The following is a 16604-nucleotide window of genomic DNA, read 5'->3' as shown; positions in this document are numbered from 1 at the left end:
CTGGGTTGGAATTCCCAAAATCTCCTGCTCCAGGCGAGTAGTCCACTGCGAGCCCAAAATGCGAGCTGGGACTGGTGCAGAGGGAGTGGCAAAAAATAAATTTTGGCCTACCCTTGGCCCTTCTTCTTCTCTCTCTCTCTCTCTCTCCGTTTGAAGCTAAATTTCCATTTATGGTCCCATCAGTTTCTCCCCCTTTAGAGAGGGAGAAAGGGGGAGAAAATGATGACTATAATCGGTTTTGACTAAGGCCTGCCCCAGCGAGGCCAACAAAAATTGGTATTAAAATTTGAAAAGCTCTAGTATAAATGAGTGTCATCATTCTCTCTCTCATATAGTGCTCAATACTTGTTAATATTCCATGAGAGTTCAGAATCAAAGCTCACACAGTTCACGATCAAAGCTTGTGCTTGAACCATTGACATGGCTTCCGACGACGACGACGAGGAGCTCCAGCAGGTATTTCGCTTCCTATCCACCACCTTTTTGCACCCCCTCCCCATTGCGCACAGCTTTACAGAATTGTTTCGTGCAGATCACACCTCCACCTCCCTCTGTCATTGATCACTCTGAGGTGTTCGAGGGATTGCGCGCACACTTCCCTCTTTCCTTTGGTAAACAAGAACGGCAGAAAGTTTCCTTGGAGGCTGTACACGCCAAAACAAAACGTGAAACCGCAGCGATTGAAACTAGCGTTCCAGCCCATCGTCATAACGAGAAAATTGCGTCTCTGAAAGACAGATTTCTCGCGGTCAGACAAAGCAAGGTGAGCCAAGAGTCGAGAAATGACGCTCTTGACGTAGTCAAACACTCGCTGGGACCTAGGGCGAAAATTGGTCCCCTGCCCATGCCGATGCCTGAAACAGCAGCCTTTCCAGATGTTCCACAGGATGAAATTATGATAGGTCCTCCTTTACCTTCCAAAGGAACTCCGAATGAGAGCGGAGAGGAGACAGTCTTGCCCAGGCCAACAGGTTTAGGTGGAAATATCCAAGACACCGATGACGACTACGACGACGATGACGATGACGCTGATGAGGACGAGGATGCATATCGTGTCCCTGTAAGCAACGAGATCGTCCTGAAAGGTCACTCTAAGGTATGCGCTTCTTCTGGATTTGGTCACGTTGTGGGAAAGCCTTCAATATGTTCAAGTAGATTTTAGCACTGATTTGAACTTTATCAATTCTAGATCACAAAGCCTATTGTCCATAAACTCTTCTAAGGATTCCTTTTTACGTTAAGTAATTATTTGGATAGATTACGAGCTTGTATAGCCTCTATCTTTAGCTAAAATCTTGGCGATGAATTTATGCAATCTCAACTCACAAGGCTGACTGCCCATTTACTTTGCTGCAATCCTAGGCTGTTGGAGATGTTAAGTAATTACATCTGTGGACGTAAGCCTTGTTATCTCATGTTCATGTTATTATGCTTTTCATTGCCGAAATACGTTGGGATGCTTTTTTAGGTAGCACAGCTAGAACCAAAGTCATCAAGGAAGCATAGAGTTCCCACAATGGCAGCATTGAACAAAGAATGAACACAGAAGTCGAAGGGGACATTGCTACATAAAAACATCCTCTTGCATTCCCAGCTGACCTTTGAAAGGCGCTACATTTTGCTAGCCTCTGCTATGCTATCACCCGCCAATGAACTAAAGAACCATTAATGCCCACCTACAATGGAAGTAGCTGATGTTATTGTCCCTTTTTTGACCCCTTTGTTGATGAATCAAATCAACCTTGTCCTAACCGTGAATCAGTCAGTCCAGAGATCTGGGCAGGGAGATATGTCTGGTGTAGTCTGCCATACTCAGTCTGTAAACAGACTCAGTCTGTAAACAGACTCAGTCTGGACTTTTTCAGGGGACAGACTGGCCCTCCATGCCCAATATAGAGGGCCTCCTTTATACTCCAACAAAGCCTTTGACAGGCACGCAGGAGCAGGAGTGTACAGCAGTTCTGGGCACTTGTAGCTTCAAATTTGCAGCCAACTTGGCTGTAGGTGAGAGCAGGACTTGGCTGCCTACATGAGTATCTTTCTCTACTTGACAGTCCACACTGTCGGGGCTTATGAGTACGATATCATGGCTGTTTTACCCTGTTCAGATCAGGGAGTTCCTCTTTTTGCCATCAAACATAGGCTGCTGCTCTATTCTCTGTCAACCTGAGATTAGCCTTATGCTGCAACATTATCCTTTTGATTTTATGCCCTAATGGGCCCTACGTGCAATTTTCATGGCTGAGTTTGCCCTTCACCTCCGGAGTGCCGACAGAAACTCAGTATGAAGACTTTGTACAAATGGATGCTCAAGTATGTGTGGGTGTGTCGATTCATATGTGTGAGAGCATATTTTTATACTATATACACCCACTGTTGGGCGCTGATGACGTCAGTGGGGATGTCATAGTAGCTAGTCCTTGCTATGCGTGATGGAGTTCATGGTTTTCAATCTGATGAGTGACTATCGTGAGATTGAAACTGCACTATGTTGTGTTTTTAAAGGATGAGTTTGGGAATGTTCCTGGATTCATCTAGGTATATATTTGCAACGTTACCATCTAGGACAGATCACCAGTGGAGTTTATATATTTTTTGATAACTACGAGTATTGAAATCTTTGCTTCCAGCTGTCATACATGGAGATGCTTCAGATCCATCTGTCAACTTGCCTTCAATGTGCAGCTCATCGTTACACAGGCTTCTTGTCATCATTTGACTATCACACCTGCAAGTAATTTCTGAGTTATTCTCTCTGTTTGGTGTCAATGTTCTTGATGTTCTGAACTCATGGAGAAGATATTGAATGAGGAGGGGAGGAGGAAGGGAGAGTAGTGTGTGGAACGACAAGTGACTGAGAGGACGTAGGAATGAAAGAGTAGCAGGGAGGACCCTTGAGAGTGTCAAGGGAGAGGAGAGGAGAGTTTATTCGAGGATGGTTTAAAGGTCAGTACGCTAATTGGAGGTAGAACATGCCCCTAATTCCTGAAAAGTGTATCTCACACATTAAGTCTAACAGGCAATCTCCAGATCTAACCTAATTTTGTATTGCAACCATGCCTGTCCAAAGAAAGTCTGCCCTTGAAATATGCAAGTGATGGTTACCAGCTCCAAAAGTGACCCACAATGAGCCACCTGTAAGGGGCACCAGCCCGGGGTGTGTGCGCCATCCAGCATTTCAGAAAGTCCAGTTTGGAGCTGCCCTTCGTCATGCTCTTTGGTTTTCATAAATTTGATCATTTGGCACTTTCAACTTTGTAAAGAACTTGTTCTGAAGAATCTGGCCTCTAAATCCTATATTATTCTTGGAGACACAAAGGATGTGCCCTGCATTACGATGGGTTGCGATTTACAAAAGAGAATCCAGAGCTATGCTGTCTTGTTCCATCTCTATAATTCCTGGAGGCTGGGGGAATCCATCAGGTTCTGTACATACTTATTGCTTGTGAATTTTCACTCTTGGAGATGGCAAGTCATTGTGACTCACACAGTACAGTACATAATTCCCAAGAAACTTGGGACTCAGCTGCATCTTTGATGGACTGGTCTAGAAGCTTGCTGATGGGGAAAGGTACAGGTGATATTTTTGCATTCTGGTCAGTTTCTCATTGCTGTAATCTTAATTGTGAGAGGTTCCAGCTGAATGTTGAAGATTTATTCTCAAATTTTAGCACCCCCAATGGCTCCATGTCTATAGACTGAGGGCTGACAATCTGCCATCCTCATCAACTGGCCGACTGGCCCTGGTGACGAGACCTGGCCTGGTGAGCCAGATGGCCAACCTTGTCTGTAGATATGCTGACCATATATAGAGCAGATTTGCCCCTAACCGATCCCAACCAGGGCCCTCCACGTGTGCTTTTTTGAGACTGCTTGGTGGCGCTGATGTAGGCCGTGTGTCACTTCTTTTAGTCTCTTGTTCAGTTTGCCACCACACAAAGAAAACACATGGATTGAGGTGCCAAAGTGGGGACCCGACCCGTATGCTAATTTGATTCAACACAATCCACCTTCAGGGTTTGACCTGAACAAGATGTAGAGACCAAAGCCGACACTAGTCTGACAGAGTGAGTGCACAAGACTTCTAATTGGGCTGAGCCATGCCCATGTAGATTTGACCAACTTTATCGATTCCCAATATAGACTTAGTTTTCAGAAGAACTGAAGATAGAATTCTGTTATGCATTGTTCTTTTGTATTAAAATTGAGAAATGCCAATCCTGCCTATCAAAGGCCTAGATTGAGAGAAGAGAATGGCATCTTCTTATCTATCACCTTTACCAGGGGAAATGAGAGTAACTTACAGCTAGTAGCTCTTTATTTTGCTTGGATGATATCTTGATGGGAGTAGGGAGCGGAAGCAAGAAGAAAGAGGGATAAGGGTGAGAGAGCAAAAGAGAGAGCACAAGTTTTGCGGGAAGCTCAAAGTCCACGATGTGACTCCTCTTATTGCCTTTTATACAAAGAATAGATAAGGTGATGACGTGGCATTATAAGTACCACTTATACAAGGGATAGCACATTATGCCTTTATCCCCAACAATCTCCCACTTAAAGGCAATGTGCCCAAAAAGAGGAAGAAGTGTACATAGAAAACGTATACACAAAATACAAGAGAATCTCAATCATGAGAAACTCAGCCAACACCCTCTGTACTCTGCAATGTGCAAAGCGTTGCGGGTTAAGACTCTTGGTTAAAAGATCTGCAGGATTGTCATCAGTGTGCACTTTGACAAGCTGAATACGCTTATCCTCAAGCACCTCTCTGATAAAATGATATTTCACCTCGATGTGTTTCGTTTTGGCATGAAACACAGGATTATGTGCTAGCTGAATAGCACTCTGACTATCGCAATGCAAAATAGGAACCTCTCCAGATAAACCAATATCTCCCACTAGACGAGATAACCATATGGCTTCTTTACATGCCTCTGTGGTTGCAACATACTCAGCCTCTGTGGTAGATAAAGCAATGCATTTCTGCAACCGAGAGATCCATGAAATAGCACCACCACCTAAGGTGAAAACATATCCTGTAGTAGACTTTCTTTTGCCTACACATCCTGCAAAATCTGAGTCTGTGAACCCATGAAGAACCAAGTCTTTCTTCCCAAAGCAAATGCACACATGCATTGCGCCCTTAAGATATCTCATGATACCTTTCACGGCTTCCCAATGCTTCTTGCCAGGTGTTGCCATGTATCTACTGACAACTCCCACCGCAAAGGCAATATCTGGACGTGTAGTCACCATTGCATACATGAGACTACCAACCGCGGGTGCATTAGGGATCTTGGCCATTTCAGCCCTCTCATCATTTGACTGTGGGCTGTCTTTCTGACGGAGTTTCACATATGGAGGCAATGGAGTACCAAGAATCTTTCCTCCCTCCATATTGAAACGCTGCAAAACCTTGCCAATGTATTCCTTTGGAGACAAATAGAGCAATTTCTGATTTCTGTCCCGTATAATGCGCATCCCTAAAATGTGATTTGCATCACCAAGATCCTTCATATCAAATGTCTTATGCAGTCCCATCTTCAATGCATCGATCTCATACCGAGATTTGCCTGCAATAAGCATGTCATCAACACAAATGATGAGCAAAATAAGACTACCATCCTTTGCTTTCTTGGTATAGAGACAGTGATCAACATCACTTCTCCTAAACCCCTGAGATTGCATGAAAGTATGGAATTTGAAATACCACTCCCTTGGAGCCTGCTTCAACCCATATAAGCTCTTTTTCAGCTTGCATACCAACTTTTCTTTGCCTTCACTGACAAACCCTTCTGGCTGTACCATATAAATTTCCTCATGAAGATTACCATGGAGAAATGCAGTCTTGACATCCATCTGACACAAGTCCATATCCTCATGTGCAACCAATGCCAAAACAGCCCTCAATGTTGTCATTTTCACCACAGGAGAAAAAATTTCATCAAAGTCAATGCCGTTCTGTTGCTTGAACCCCTTGGCAACCAATCTTGCCTCGTATTTGTTCTCAGCATTAGGAGTGACCTTGATCTTATAAACCCATTTGCATGGTAAGGCATTCTTTCCAGTTGGTAGTTTCACCAAATCCCATGTTTTATTTTTTATAAGAGAATCCATTTTTGAATGCATGGCCTTCTCCCACTTTCTCTTATCATGCCTTCTCATTGCTTCTTGATAGCATGAAGGCTCACCACAATCTGTCAGCATGACAAAATCAGCCACGTAGCTCTGTCCTGGAACAAACCTATCAGGAGGTTTGGAGACTCTGGTGGATCTTCTTACCCAATCATCTTGATTGGCTGGCTGTTCAGCCTGCATATCAGCCATATGTGGCTGTACCACCTCCTCTGGCTGTCCTACATCACCCAGATGTGGCTCTATGTGTGGCATATCAAAGGCAATTTGATTGGGCTGAGATTGTCCTACATCACCCAGATGTGGCTCTATTTGTGGCATATCAAAGGCAATTTGATTGGGCTGATTCTCAGCCTCTATTCCCTGCACATTAGGGACATTTGCAGCAGCACCTTGCTGCATATTATTGGGCATATTTTGCTGTCTATTCACAATGATTTCTTCAAAGACAACCTTCCTATTTTCTGATTTTTGAGTGGGCTGCCTGTGCATGCTTTCCTCATGAAAAATCACATCATTGCTGCGTATAATCTTCCTTCCAACGGGATCCCACAATCTATACCCCATTTCACCATTGTCACCATATCCAATAAAGATGCATCTATTTGACTTTGGTTGGAGTTTGTTGCGTTGCTCTTTTCGTACGTGCACATATGCATCACAACCAAACACTCTCAAGTGTTTATATGAAGGTGGCTTGCAATACCACTGTTCATCGGGTACTTTACCATCCAACCGATTATTCAGTGTCCTGTTGATGACATGAATGGCTGTTTGAACAGCCTCTGCCCAAAAACCATGGGGTAAGGCAGCATGAGACAGCATACTACGGACTCTATCTTGAATAGTCCGATTTGTTCGCTCTGCAACTCCATTCTGTGGATGATTATGAGGGCTTGTGAGTTCCCTCTTTATCCCTTTCATGTCACAAAATTCCTAAAATATTTTGGAGACATATTCTCCTCCATTATCAGAGCGTAAGCATTTCAACTTCTTACCTGTCTGATTTTCAACCAAGGCAACAAACTTTTGAAATGCACCAAAAACTTCATCCTTCCTCTTGATGAAATAGACCCACACTTTCCTTGTGGCATCATCTATAAATGTAACAAAGTATTCATGACCACCCATAGACAATTGAGGCATTTGACATACATCACTATGTACCAAATCTAAGGGTGTCAATCTTTGTTGCAATGTCACTTTATGTGGTGACTGTGAATGCTTACAAAAAATGCAATGCTCACAATGCTTAAATTGTGAAAATTTCAGAGACGGTAAATAACCCAATTGAGATAGTACTTGCATTCCTTTAACACTCATGTGTCCTAACCGGCCATGCCACAATGAAACCTTTGGCACCTCAGTTACGGCAACCACATGATTCTTTACATCAGAAACATGCAAAGTATACAAAGTATCACACTTGTACCCCTTTGCAATGACTCTGGCTCCCTTGGTTATCTTCCACCTACTATTACCAAACACAGTATAGTAGCCTTGATCATCCAATTGACCAGTACTAACCAAGTTCTTTTTCAGCTTTGGCACATGCCTAACATCATCAAGTATAAAATGCGTGCCATCAGAAAATGCAAGTTTCACATCTCCAATCCCTGCAATAGAGCATGCATAATTGTTTCCAAGATGCACAACACCATGTAAACCACCATTATATGAGCAAAACCACTCCCTGTGTGGTGTCACATGAAAGGAAGCACCTGAATCAATGATCCAAGTGGTCATGTCACCGTCTTCTTCTGTGACCAAAGCATGTGCATCAAGTGATGAAACAAACAAAACGTCATCCTCACTCTCATGAGTGACTGCATTTACCTCTTCATTCTTCACACCACTATTACTACTCTCTACTTGTTGCTTGCCTTTATCATATTTGGCATCCTGATTATCGTTGTTGCTCTTTTTCTGCTCCCTTTTCAGCTTAAGGCAATCTTTCTTCATGTGCCCCTTTTTGCCACAGTGAAAACATTCAATATCCTTCTTAGGATGTGACTTACTACAGGATCTGTTCCTTTGGCTGTCATTGCCTCTATTCTGAGGTCTTCCTCTTGTGTTAAGAGCAGTGGAAGACTTACTTGAAGAATTGTTCTTCTTGTTCATCTCCTCCATTAGAAGCTGACTCTCAACATCTGCATAAATAAGAGTAGGATTTGAATTGCTCAAAGCTGTTCTGAAAATATCCCAACTCTCAGGAAGAGTGTAAAGCAAGAATGTTGCTTTAAACTCATCATCAATGTTGAATTTCTGATTTGCCAACTGCTTGATGATAGAGTTAAACTCATTGAGGTGTACACTCATAATTGTGCCCTCCTTCTTCCTAAGATCCATGAGCTTCTTGAGCCAATAAACCTTGCTTGCTGCACTTTGTTGAGCATACAAATCTTCCAACCTTTTCCACATATCCCATGCAGTGTTCTCATTTTCAACATTAAATAGAAGCACATCTGAAATAGAAAGCATGATTGTAGAACGTGCCAATTCATCTACACTTTCCCAGTCATCATTTGATATATTTGCCGGCTTCACTCCCTTTTCCTTGATAGGACGGGCTTGATGCTTTTGAAGAAGCACATTATAGCACTGCTTTTGCCAAATGGCAAAATTGTGGGCTCCTTCCAACTTCTTGATGTTAAGAAGTGAACCACCTTCACTCCCACTTGAAGCCATATCTCAGCAAATAAAAATCAGCAAAGGAAATTAAAAGAGCTTATAAAATCTGTCCTCTACTGAAAAGAACTTGCAGCCAATATTTATTCCAACCTTGAATGCATAAACAGTACCAAAACTGTAATTAATTTCCTGCACCAATAGGCATCCAAAAGACTCAGAGAAACTGTCCCAAATGACAGTAAAAGGTCATAATAACTGCAGCAAACAATATTACTGTTTTTGTCAGCACAAAAGCATCCAAATTGGCATCCAAGACACTATTCCAGTGTAACAAAAGTTGCTGAGCACTTGTGCACCAAAAGCCCCAATTTCTGAGGTCAAAAGTCAAACTTTGACTATCATTAATGTGCACAATCCAAGCATAAAGCAAATCAGCATCACTTTTGCAACAGTGTCACTGCATTCAAGTACTCGAAGCACTACTTCACAAATGCATAACCTCTGACATCACCCTTGAGGAATATTCTTGGAATATTATGATTTTTCAGAGATTCCCTCTTCCAATGTGTCCCAATCTGAAAATTTCTTGCCCCAATGTGCAACATCAAGCCTTCCAATGCATAAAATTGCAAAAGCCCCAAATTTCTGTGCCTTATCCACTGCCACGTGTCAGTTCCTGACAGGCTGAACCCTAAAAGTGATGATATCTCAACACCCTGAAGGCGGAATTCAACCAAACTTGGCAGAGTGTGTCTCTAGAGGTAGGCGACCAGTTTTATGGTGTCAAAACAGTAGTAGAATATGCCCTTTCAGCAAATCGACAACTTGTCCTGTGGCTGGAAACTGAAAATCGACAATAACTTTGCAACGGGCAGTCAAAATCCAACCAAACTTGGTAGGATTCCTCTACAGGTGTAGGCGACCAGATTTAGTGCAAAAAACTGGAGGAAAAACCCCAAAATGATAGACGAAATTCAGCTCCTGTGTGGCTGAAAACTGTCGCCCAGCATAAACAGCACCAGATCTGACCAAATGTGATCCAAATGAAGTCACCCTGCTGTAGGAGGTGCAGCAATACCAAAAGCTCCAACTGGAAAGTGTCCTTGACTATTTTCTCGCTGTATTTCGCTTGCTACAGCCCAAAAAACCAGTCGAAACTGCTGAAAAACAGCAAGTACACTCACCCATAAGATGTCTCCAGTTGGGAGTAAGAGAATAGACGAGATTCTCACGATGAAACTCCACGGAACAGCTGGGGGCAGCGAGGAAGAGTGGCTGGACTGCGTGGGCAGCAAGAACAAGTGACTTCCCGTGATGGAAAGGTCACAGGGTGCGAGGGGAGGCTAGGGAGCAAGCGGGTTGGGAGGCTCTGATACCAATTGATGGGAGTAGGGAGCGGAAGCAAGAAGAAAGAGGGATAAGGGTGAGAGAGCAAAAGAGAGAGCACAAGTTTTGTGGGAAGCTCAAAGTCCACGATGTGACTTCCCTTATTGCCTTTTATACAAAGAATAGATAAGGTGATGACGTGGCATTATAAGTACCACTTATACAAGGGATAGCACATTATGCCTTTATCCCCAACATATCCTTGATTGTTGCAATGGCAGTATTTTGAGGTATGGCAATGGCCAGCAGGTCGGAGCAGTTGTCCACCATAAGTGCTTTGTTGTAGAGACTTGCTTTAGCAGAGCGTCGTTGCAGAGTCAGAGGTTTGTTGCAGGTTCTGACTCAGTGTAGAGGTTTGTTGTAGGGGCTTTTATCAGAGAATAACCAATGGCAGGGAACAAAGCTGAAGCTGATCTTTGGATCAATTGATGAGCGGATGAGCAGGGCAAACCAGAGGAAGGGGATCAACAGGCAATGGCGGCTGTTGCTAAGGAGAAAACAGAGACGGAGGTTGCTTGTTGTCACTTAAATGAAATCTCACTCGATTCCGTTGTGCACGTGTATGAACGAGTAGACACAGACACAGATCTTAAATGCGATGCACAGTTGAGTAGAACAACAAAACTTCTAATATAGATTGCTCCAAGGTTTTGACATAAAAGTGTGCTCAGTGTTTCACCATCTAGCAATCGTTTTACTGCCCAGAAGTGGGACCCTAGCTGTGAGAGATGAGCAGACAAGCAGGATGTAAGAGAGTTGGAAAGCAAAACGTAGAGTGTACACTTCTCGTGTGGAAGTGCTTTGGTGAAGATGTCTGCAACATTTTCATGTGTTGACACATAGATCATACTGATCTCCCGTGCATGCAACTTGCATGCAACTTCTCTCTGACATAATGATAATGAACCGCAATTTGCTTCATGCGAGCATGAAACACATGATTCTTTGCCACGGCCATAGCACTCTGACTATCAGTGAGAATCGGAGAAGGACCCTCCAATGAGAGATGAAGATCAGCAAACAAACGACGCAGCCAAACACATTCAATTGTCGCTGTGAAAGCTGCCATGTACTCAGCTTCACATGAGGAAGTAGCCACAGTTTGTTGTTTCTTGCTCAGCCAAGAAATGCAAGCTTTGCCCAAAAAGAAACAATCACCACTTGTGGATTGCCTGTCTCCAGCCCAATCTGAGTCACTTTAAGCATACATCTGCAAGTCACCCCCCTTGGGAAACATCAAGCCATAAGACTTTGTGCCTTGCAAGTAACATAAGATGCGTTTTACAGCCTGCCAATGTGTTGTCTTTGGATTGTGCATATGCCTGCTCACCTGAGATACTGCATACTGAATATCGGGCTGTGTATTGCACAAATAAATGAGGCATCCAACAGTCTGGCTGTAGAGTGTGGCATCCACTAATTCACCTGCATCATACATAGTAAGCTTCAGCCCTGGCTCCATGGGAGTGGCTATAGGTTTACAATCTTGTATGTCCAAATAGAAATTTAACATGCCCAAATCTGTCATGTCAAATTCAGCTTTCAATTCAGCCTTGAAATTTGCAATTATTTCCTCATTTGACCCTGTGAGCAGCATGTCATCTACATAAAGAATGATGATTAAAATATCCCCCCCATCCTTCTTGATGTAGAGGGTGCTCTCAGTTGGACTATTATGCAAGCCCTTGCTGGCAAGGAAGGCATCAATCTTGGCATACCATGCATGTGGGGCTTGTTTCAGCCCATAGAAAGCTTTATTCAACTTGCAAACTTGATGTGCATTACCCGAAAGTTCAAAGCCAAGAGGTTGTTTGACATAAACCTCTTCTTGCAAGTCCCCATTAAGGAAAGCTGTTTTTATGTCCAACTGATGAACATTCCAAACAAAAGTTGCAGCCATTGCAATAACTGATCTGATAGTTGCCATCCGGGATGTAGGAGGAAAAGTCTCCTCATAATCTATGCCCTTTTTCTGAGCATATCCTTTGGCAACCAGCAGTGCCTTGTACCGATCAATGGACCCATCTGGCTTCCTTTTCACTTTGAAAACCCATTTGGTACCGATGGCATGTTTTCCTGGTGGCAAATCCACAACATCCCAAGTCTGATTTTTCTCAATGGACTGTAATTCATTGTGCATGGCATGCATCCATTGCACATTATTCTTGGTTTCTTCGAAAGTGTGAGGTTCTTCCTCATCAAGAAGAGTACCTGCATAAGCTGGTTCAACGGAAAGAGCCCCCCTTCGTGCCCTGCTGCAGAGTCCTGCCAGGCAAAGGTGCCTCAAGTCTACTCTCCCTGAGAGTTTGTAGCAGCTAGTTTGGAACTTTTTTTGCTGCATGTATCTCTTGAATCTCTTACCTGACAACCTCATCCACTGCCTATGGAGGAACAAAATCACCAGGTGGCTGAATCGTGGCATGTGGAACAGGAGGAGGCTGCTGTAAATGCTGATTTTCAGCAGGAGTATCAGCAGAGGAACCAAAGGAAATGGGAAAGAACCCCTCAAAAACATCATCTGAAGAAGCTGGAATAGTGAATTCAGCATGGGTATGGGCTGAACTCTCTGAAAAGATTACATCTCTACTCACAAAAATCTTGCGTGTGGCAGGATTGTAGAGACGATAGCCTTTGCTTTCTACACTATACCCAACAAAGATACACTTTAGTGCCTTATCTGACAACTTATGTTAAAACTCCACAGGCACGTGGGCATATGCAACACATCCAAAGACACAAAAATGATCCACTGAAGGCTTTCTCCCATGCCAAGCTTCGTAGGGAGTGATTGTCTTCAAGGCCTTTGTGGGAGCCCAATTCAAAACATAATTGGCACACATGAGCCCTTCGAGCTAGAATCTGTGAGGCAACTTCTTGCTAGTGAGCATGCATCTATCCATCTCCATGAGAGTTCTATTTTTCCGCTCAGCTTTGCCATTTTGTTGAGGAGTAAGCCTCACTGTAAGCTGATGTGTGATACCTTTCTCCTTAAAAAATGCTTCAAATTCATGAGACATATACTCCCCCCCTCTGTCAGTGCGAAGTGTCTGCACCTTGAGTCTTGTCTCATTTTCAACCTTGGTCACAAAGTGTTTGAAATGCATAAACACATCTGATTTTTTCTTCAAGCCATAGACCCAAGTGTAATGTGTGTAGTCATTTATAAATGTGACATAATACAGATAACCACCTAAAGTAGGCGTCCTCATGGGACCATAGACATCACTATGTATGAGCTGTAATTTTTGGACAGCTCGTACTGCACCATCGTTTTTGAAGGGAAATCTATGCATCTTACCGAGGATGCACCCTTCACAGGTATGAGGAGGAGGTGACTCCAAAGGAGGCAATGCATCAACCATAGCATGCTTCTGAAGTGTCATCAAGCTGCCATAGCTCATGTGTCCATATGTGGCATGCCATAACTCCGCATTCTGCATGGTAGCAGTGGGAGTGGTTATTGCAAGTGCAAGATCGGATACAAAGTGCCAGACAACATCAAAGCATAATCATTTTCTTTGTCTCAGACTGCACACTTGTCATCTTCAAAGATGACCTGAAACCCTCCTCGATTGAGCAAGGACACTGAAAGTATTTTCTTCTTGATACCAGGCACATAAAGAGCATCAGAAATTCTAAAATCTGTGCCATCCGTGGAGGTAAGTACAACCTCACCCACTCCACAAACTGAATAAGAAGAATTATTAGCACAAGTCACCCTCTTTCTAGTGGGTGGTGCATGCAGAGATGCAAAAAGACACTTCCTGGAAGTGATGTGCTTGGATGCACCACTATCAAAATACCATGTGTTCAATGCCTCATTGACATTGAACGTGCATGCATTCTTCGAAGGGTCATGGCTGCAAGTCAAGAAAGTATAAGAGTCATCCTCAAGAGTGGTTGTAGTATTTGGACCAGCCACTCGAAAATCTGAAATGCAAGACAAAAAGGCATAATCCTCTTCCACAAAGTTGGCTGTAACATCAGCTCCTTCATGTGCATGAGGGGCTGATGTATCTGAGACAGCCATACCCGAATCCTTTTTCGTTTCCTTTGCTATTCTCTTCCTGCATTCACCAATGTAGTGACCTGGCTTCTTGCCGTAGTGACAAATACCCTTCTTCTTTGGCTTCTCCGCATCACCTTTAGCCTTGTGAGAGGGCTGTCCGAAATCAGCTTTATGCTGATGTGTAGGTTGATTTGCATGTTGTTTTTGCTGCCCTTTCCCTTTGGGCCTTTGAATTTTGAAAGCATGGCATGCTCGCCGGCCCGTGTGGCCATGTTCTTCCTGGTTTGCTCCTCCTGCAACAAGAGTCCTACCAACTTGTGAAAAGAGAGAGGATTGCCACCCCCCTCAATGACAAATTCAGCGAGGTATGCAAACCGAGATACGACTCAAGAAGAGAATTCAGAGTGGTGGTAATCATCTCTGAATTAGGAATAATCTCATCTATATTCAGCAATTGTTCCCTCAAATCCTGAAGCTTGGTGAGGTGATCATTCATTGAGTCACCCTCATCCATATGTGTATGAGATAACTCTCTTCATTTTTGGCTGCAAACATACTCTCCAAAATATCCCAAGCTGCCTTCGAGGTCTTGCATGACCGAATGTGCGGAAAATAAACCTTTTGACAAAAATGGAGATAGTTGAAAGTGCTAGTGCATCACGTGAATCCCACCTTTTCTGATCTTGTGTAGGAGCCACCAGCAGTTGCTGCACCTACCACTTGTCCTGCACCTTGAGCTTGTCCTCTATCCCTTCCTCCACCTTGTTGAGGAGGAGTGGTAGGTGCAACCACATTTCCTGGGCGTGGCTCATTCCCATTGACATAGTCCCATAAGTGTTTGCCAACTAGGATATTGCGAACCATAACACTCCATAGGGAGTAGTTGGTACCATCCAACTTATCCTCTTTTGTGAGGACACCAAAACCTCATTGGGGTTATTCTGAGCCATATCTACTAGATTAAAAAAAGAATGCATCAAATCTAACAAGTGAAATCCCTTCTTGGGATTAAAGATGCACAACCAAAGTCTGCAAAAAAAAAAAGCCCAAAATTACAGCTTGCTGTCACAGCCTATCAAAGGCTTAAAATGCACTAGAATGCTCTGTAAATGCCCAAAATCTGCAAAATCTATATGCAAAAATTGACAAATGTATGCAATTTGACTCAATCTGAGTCCAAAATTTCTTGCAAAACTCGTAAATTGTCTGTCCATTGCCAAATTGCATCCAAAATGCAAAAGCCTCAAATTCCTGTAAGAAAATGCAACTGAAAGAGGGCTAATTGACTAAAAGCCCCGAATGTTGCCAAAATGGCACTTTGCCTACAAAAGCCCCAAATTTGTTTGCAAAATTGGAATGCAAGACCAAGAGTCCTAATTTTGGGACAAATATGCAATCTGCTTGCTATGTTTGTCCAAGAATGCATAAAAACACTCCAAAATTGCAATGTGCCTGCAAAGGACTCAGAAGCCCTAATTTCTTTCCAAAGAGAAACACCTACAAATGAAAGCACCTGCAAAATGATCGAAGCAGCATGGAGCTGTATGTGCGTAGGTGCAGTACGGATGTAGGTTCAACGACTTGTACGGACGCATGAATTGTACAGAAGCTCACGCAAGCTGTACGGATGACGGCGCTCACACAAGCTGTACAAACAATGGCGCTCGCGCAATCTGTACGGACGATGGTGCTCTGTACAGAAGAATTCTGTACAGTGTAGGGACGGAGAGCAGGTTGACGTATGGACAACAAGTACAATTGACGGGGAGCAAGCACCTACGTACGGACGTACGGATGCAGGTCGGTAGCGCGTGGTAGCAGCATGGGTTGGGGCAACGTACGGCGCTGAAGCAAGTACTCTGTACAGACAGGTGATGAAGGGCTGCAAGCACTGGATGGAAAGCAAGGCCGGGGAGATGAGCAGGTGCCGGAACTTGTCCTGCTCTGATACTAAATGTGAGAGATGAGCAGAGAAGCAGGATGCAAGAGAGCTGGAAAGCAAAACGTAGAGTGTGCAATAGATAAGATTGGAAGATATAAGAGTGGAGGTGGTTTTGTCTAAGTGAGAAAACCACACTAACTCACTTACTGTGGTTAGGGGGAAAAACCTCTAGTGAGGGAAAAGTGCCCCTAACTCACTTATGGATTACATTGGTCACTGCCTAGAATATGTCAATAATTCTAACACTAGCAACCTGTAAAGCTGTCTTCTAGCTCCTCTAGGAAACTTTAAACTTCCGTCAGCGTGTGTGCGCACCAAGAGCTTCAATGCACTGACTGTAGTGATGCCTTTCTGGGCACTCCTGGCTAATCCTCTTCTTGTGAAGCTCCTTTGGCTTCCCTGTTGCTAGAACTACAGTACCTGACGTAAAAGTGTGCTCAGTGTGTCACCATCTACCTATCAATTTGCCCCCCTAGCAACTTGTAAAGCTGTCTTCTACCTCCT

At 43.5% G+C, this 16604-nt stretch overlaps 1 protein-coding gene across 2 annotated transcripts in view; it reads left to right on the top strand.

The window, feature by feature from the left end:
* Positions 1-336: 336 nt before the first annotated feature.
* The window catches only part of LOC147886402 (Transducin/WD40 repeat-like superfamily protein), a 102621-nt gene continuing 86353 nt past the window's right edge, over positions 337-16604 (top strand). Inside the window, exons 1-2 of one of the 2 annotated variants that reach the window (XM_087395689.1) lie at positions 337-456; positions 533-1096. In XM_087395689.1, coding sequence (XP_087251815.1) covers positions 421-456; positions 533-1096 — 600 coding nt within the window. In that variant the 5' untranslated portion in view covers positions 337-420. Of the gene's footprint in view, positions 457-532; positions 1097-16604 lie in introns of those variants that run through there. The other variant, XM_087395690.1, reaches the window with a different exon arrangement.

Source organism: Dipteris shenzhenensis, chromosome 24 (assembly GCF_047967505.1).
Source record: "Dipteris shenzhenensis isolate YYH24624 ecotype China chromosome 24, Dip_SZ_1.0, whole genome shotgun sequence".
Taxonomy (NCBI): domain Eukaryota; kingdom Viridiplantae; phylum Streptophyta; class Polypodiopsida; order Gleicheniales; family Dipteridaceae; genus Dipteris; species Dipteris shenzhenensis.
Note: the sequence above shows the minus strand (reverse complement) of the source record. Positions and strands in the feature narration are given on the sequence as shown.